The 6,000-nt window shown below is 31.5% G+C and overlaps 1 protein-coding gene across 1 annotated transcript in view; it reads left to right on the top strand.

The window, feature by feature from the left end:
* Positions 1-1,395: 1,395 nt before the first annotated feature.
* The window catches only part of LOC118193682 (uncharacterized), a 57,068-nt gene continuing 52,463 nt past the window's right edge, over positions 1,396-6,000 (top strand). Inside the window, exon 1 of the mRNA XM_035364808.2 lies at positions 1,396-1,546. Coding sequence (XP_035220699.1) covers positions 1,532-1,546 — 15 coding nt within the window. The 5' untranslated portion in view covers positions 1,396-1,531. The remainder of the gene's footprint in view (positions 1,547-6,000) is intronic.

Below are 6,000 nucleotides of genomic sequence, written 5' to 3'. Positions count from 1 at the left end.
TGTGTTACCTTTATTTATTAAATATCACGTTCTTAACCATAAAATCACGCACTTAAACCATAAAATTTAATTCAACAGCAATATCTCAAAATAATTTTTAAATGAGCATATCTTTAGAATTTCCGATACACAGTCTCGCACGTTGGAGATAAAAATGTTTTTTTTTCGTACAGTGTTGCCATTTCTCGCTTTGAAATCGTTGAGTTTCTTAATCAAAAATTCGCTAAAGATTTACAAAATATGAAACAGATAATAAAACAAATTGCAAGTTCGGGCTTCCAGATTCCCATATTCTATTGGACGACAACTTATTGAAAATTTGATGTCTCTAGGTATCTTTTTTTTTTTTTTTTTTTTTTTTTTTTTTTTCGTTTATACATACATTTTGTTTATGCATACATTTTGTTTATACATACATTTTGTTTATACATACATTTATGCAGATTCTTCATTAATTAATTTCTTTAAGTATAATACAGGGCAATAATATTTGGTGGCACCAATATGAAAAGTGAACCGATATTTGTGATAGTGAACCAACGTAAAATGCCCAAACGAAGCCCTTCTGGGCTAACGCCCTTTGGGCTAAATATTCAGGTAGTTTTTGCGTTCTAAATTAATAAATATCATTGCTATAACAAAAAGATAAACCAAATATTATATAAACCAATAAACCTTTTCGGGAAGACTTTAAAGTGTACATATTTTTCAATTATATTTAATATCTAGTTCCTTTGTTTGGTTTAAAAAATTATTATGCTAACGAATTAAAGAATTCGATGTAAATATTTCTTTTTAATTTACAAAATCCATTACATATAAAGCGGCGTCATATATAAAGTAAAACAATTTATTTCCTTTACGCATATATGTAAACGAGACGATATAAACGAAACAAATTTTTCGCTTCGTTGACAATTTTTTTCTGTGAACGGAGAAGTCGTAAGCTATCACAGTGAGCTTCTTGGAGTCGCTTCTTTACTAGTCCTCTTCTTCCCTTCTTGCCCTTGGACCAAGATGTTCTACAAAATTTCCCCCTCATGAAATCCTTTGTGATTTTCATTTCTGGGCTGTGTTAAATTTTTCCTGGCGTAATTGTCACGAACGCTAAAAAAAGACTACCGCCCCTCTTCTCATAAATTTTTGCCAAGAATAAAATCTTCGATTGATTGTTCCAATCAGAATCACTCAGGTAAAAATACTCCATTTAAATTAAATGACTTTCCATCGAAAAGCAAAATAATGACATTTTTCGAGCGTAATATAAAACATGTGAGAACTACTCAGTCGTCGCAGGATTCACTGACAAGCCCAAAAAGGAAACGTGCCTGGAAAAGACTTGCTGTCCAGTGTAGCGGAACCAAGTGATCGCTGCCAGTCGCCTGCAGATGTTTCCACTTAAGGAGGAGGTGTACTGAACCTTACAGATGAGATAGTAAAAATACGTTCATCAGTTAAAACAGTATAGTCTGAAAGAGAGGCTACTCGCCGCAAGAAGCAGGAGTACTTTCAGCCGTTACATAGACTAAATATGGGATTTTACAAAGTAAGTTAATGCTGTTTTCTACCTTCAAATAACAGCTTTACAATTTTATAAAATTGCAAATTAAGGTTAAGGAGGAAATTTAGCATTTTTCAATGATTTCAGTTTTCGGTCTGCGTGCAAATGCCTCGAGTATTTGAATGCGATTCGCATATAATTCAGCGTCAACAGTTAGCAATTTTCGCAGACCTTGGTTGAAAAGCGAATTTTGCTTGAGTATAACTATTGAGAAATCAAATTATAGGCAATTCTTAAAGAGCATTACTTAAATTTCTACTAAATTTCTAAAGTTTAAAAGTTCTGAAAAATACAAAAAATAAAGTATTCTTTAAGAAAAATAGCGCAGTTATTTCGCATGCGGTCAATCATGAAATAACTGCTAACGATGCCAGAATATTCACGCCAAAAGGTTTTTGCTCTAGGTCAAGTGCACAGTCATTCAAATGTAAAGTAGCAGATAACTATTGCCCTTTACCACTGCATATGTACTTGCAGTTACATTTAATGTCGAGTTACCTTAATGTCACAGTTGATATTTTCTCTAGAATATATTAGTTATTATTCTAGTTATTGGTTACAGCTATCTGTATTTTGGCAACGTGCAAGACAAATTTCTGCTTAAAGGGAGGGATGCCTTCATGGATGTAATCTTTCGGAGAAATTGCCTCATATTCATTTTACATCCAGAAAAAATTCCCAAAATTCATATTCAGATAAGAATTCGCCTAGATTTAAACCTGATCAACTTATTAATGTTCAGCGACCTTGCCGCTCAGCCGCTGGTGGATAGTTTCAGTTTCATAATATAATAAATAGTTATGTTGAAGAATGAAAAACATACACTATAGGCTGTTATTTTAGAATAGTCACTTCAAGGCCATCTCTTCCTCCCTCAGCCCCCAAAATTATGGCTCATGATCATAGCAATGACTACCGCGAAAAAAAAAAAATCCTCTAATTTGTGGCAAAATTGCCGCATTCCGTGTGCACGGTGATTATCGTAGCCACTCTCTCCTGCTAAATGAGAAGAAGGTTGGTATGACCTTGAAGTGCCTATTTTTTTAAAGTAACTGATTAGACTAGAGTGATTAAAATGCCTTAATCAGGTATTACTTAATTATTGATATAAACAATGATTGACAGCATTGTGTTGTAGTTTAAATAAATAATAACATTTCAGTCGTAAGTTACTATTCTCTTTGAGGTTCATTATGTCAAAGGGAAGAAATACTGCATCCCTAGACTAGAAATGCAATGAGTAGTGGGTTTACCCGCAGCTGCAATGAAATGGTTCTCTTGAATATGATTCATAGTAAACTGCTGGCCTATGTAATATACTTTACTGAATGGAAAATGCATGCGTATTTGAAGGGAAGAATAACTTAACTCGTACAACGAAACTGTCTTCGAAAGCTTAACTGACTAATAATTATACATTAAATTTTAATTTTTAAAGCTAATTGACTTCTGCAATTAAGACTTTGACTAAATCATCGCGGAGACAGCAAATGGTTCGTACAAAGCAATTTATACTATGTTCACCTCCTCTTACAGCTATCTTCGTAAAGCTTTATTATATATAATTCTAAATAACGATTCTGAGATATACGTATGCTCAAATACGTATGGTAAAAACTGTTACTCTAGCATTGAGCATTTTGTTGTAATTGTATTTTCGTATTTCGTTGTTCTTATTCGTTGTTTTATTTCGTATTTCATAACAAGTAGTATTGTAAGCTCGAGTAAATACCTCTTTAATTTACATAGCTATTGAAACTTATAATTGACAAGTTAAACGAACGTTTGGTCAGCATATGCAGATATGCATATTCTCATGTAATATAATCACACAGAAAACGTCATGTTATGACAGACGAAAGAAAAGCAAATTTAAGTTCTTTCTAATTTATATTTTGAGTAGCTGCAAAAATTCTTTCATAGACTGTTTTTAACATTGCTTTATTAGTGATTGGAAAAAAGTGGTTCTCTATGTGCTATTGCGTAATAATTCGCATTTTGCCTAATTTAATAATTTTGAGAAATTGTTACATATATTCTAAGATGTATTTATTATTAAGATAAATTGTAAGCAATCGTTTCATTTCCATCGTGCGTGCTGTTGTGCCGTAAGTGGTTAGCATGTCCAGATGGAAGATGCGTGGATCAAATCCTGGTAAGGGCACAGATTAATATTTTATGCCTTTTGTTTCAAAAAAATAATAATCTTTATAAAATAAGAGGGCCTTTGGAAGAAAAAAAATAATTACCTTCAGTAAAAAATATTTTAAGAGATGTAAAGTTAACTATAAAAATTGTACCACAAAAAGATGCAATTCTGTTTAATAAATAATTAATTACAGGTGAAAAAAGTGATTGGAGAATGAAAAGGAAAGAAATCAAATGCCTAAAGACAAAATATCAGATATTATTTTAGATAATGGAAAATATTATTTCACAAGTGATATTTGCAAGAAACATAAGCTTTGTCTCACGAAGCACTTTTAAAACATAGATATCTTATTTTCATCAAAAAAGAAATTAAAATTCTAAACACAGTATTTGACATGTGTGTTCTTTTACTCATAGTGTAAAGCATTCCGCTGCAACGCGCCACATGTGGCAAGAAATGAGAATATATGCGTTGCTATTATTTTCTCTAAGCTTATTTTCGCTGAAATGAGATTTTAAGTTTTCTCGTATTTTTTCCCAAACTTTTCCTTTTTGCTAATTTTTCTGTGAATACTATAGTAAAAAAAAGTCTTAAAATTGCTGTGAACTTTTGTTTTCATGTAGTTAAACAAACAAGATTTAAAAAACTAGCATTATACTTTGAAGATTATTCTTTACATTTTGATACGTATACAATTATGTCGCTTGAAAAATATAATGTAGGATATTTAGTACGAAAAGTATGATACTTGTGACATTTTAGTGAAATAACTGTGATATTTTAGTGATAATTTGTTCACTGTATAAGGTATTTATTCCGCCTTCTTGGCGTGCCTTCGTGGTGTGGTGGCCTGTACGCTGGGCGCTTATTCCAGAGGTCCGTGGTTCCATTGCCGGCGAAGAAGTTGCACATTTTTCATTTTTCCTGCTTCTCAAAAAATCCTAATGTCTCTACAACTTTAATATCTTAAATACGTAATAAAGCGTCATTATGCTATAAATATAAAAGTCCTTAGAAATTTTCTTTAATTTTTTAATTAACTAAAATCACGAATGCGAACTGAAAGAAAGTTGTAACTTTTCAGATTCGGAAGCAATCACCAGCGTCATTTCATCTTCAAGCTTTCATCATCAATCACCAGCGTAATTTTCACGTTTATCTATAATAGGGTAATTGGTGTGCAAAACAATTCATTTTTAACGCAAAACTGCAAATTCACATAAAATACCTTATAAACGGATTTCTCAAACTGTGGCACATCTATCAGTAATGCTGCATTGTATTTTTTGGTAGTATAATTTTTATACAAAGGATTTAAATGAATGAAAAATGACGCGCTTTCTGGTACATGTATTTGTGCATGATGCTATCAAATGTTGAATGATCTTAAATTCACTTAGTTTGAAAACAAGTTTTTCTAATACTTGCGCAAGAGCTGCAAAGTAAGATAATAATTATTTATTTACTAAGGAAATATTTATTATATTATCTTCTAATATAAATTTAGTAGAAGTATCAAAAAAGAGGGAACCCATATGTAGGAAGTTTAATTCCGAAAATTTTGTTTTAAGCGGAACTACAATTTTGGCTTAACTTAATTTGCCAGTTTGGCATCACCATTCTTACCTGAGTAAAAGGCGAAACACCTTCGCATTTATTAATTATTGTTCATTGAATGGGAGTTGGTTTGTTCCCTTGAAAAGTCAACTAATTTTCAATCAATAGCGATAATTACTTGTTTTTAATTTAATTTCTTTTTCAAAGTTTGAAATTTTGTTATTCATTATTTAAATTCAAGTCCTCGTAAAACATTTTTAATAATTTACATTCAAGTTACTTTAAAACACAATTTTTGGAATTAACTACATACAAGTTCCCTCTTTTTTGATGCTTCTACTAAATTTATATTAGGAGATAATATAATCAATATTTCCTTAGTAAATAAATTATATAAATTTTCACACACACACAGGTTATAGCCAAAACAACGCGGACGAAAACGTCGCGGAGAAAACAAAGGAGAAAACGCCGTGGACAAAACATCGTGGGAGAAAACATCGCAGTTCTAAAATATCGTGGTACAAAATATCATGATTGAAAAAAAAAGTGGTTAAAAAACTTCGCAGTTTAAAAACATCATCGTCGAAAATATCGGGGTAAAAATAAAAAAAAATTACCTGCAAATCATCGCACGACGATAGCGTCGCATACATGTGTTTTTCAAATCGCATAGTGACATATTATGTAACTGACTTTCGTCATAATTAACGAATCGACATCTGAAAAT

The sequence above is a fragment of the Stegodyphus dumicola genome, chromosome 6 (genome assembly GCF_044657685.1).
Source record: "Stegodyphus dumicola isolate Sdum_Otavi_A_Nest chromosome 6, ASM4465768v1".
NCBI classification, from domain to species: domain Eukaryota; kingdom Metazoa; phylum Arthropoda; class Arachnida; order Araneae; family Eresidae; genus Stegodyphus; species Stegodyphus dumicola.
This window is presented reverse-complemented; position numbering and strand designations above follow the sequence as displayed.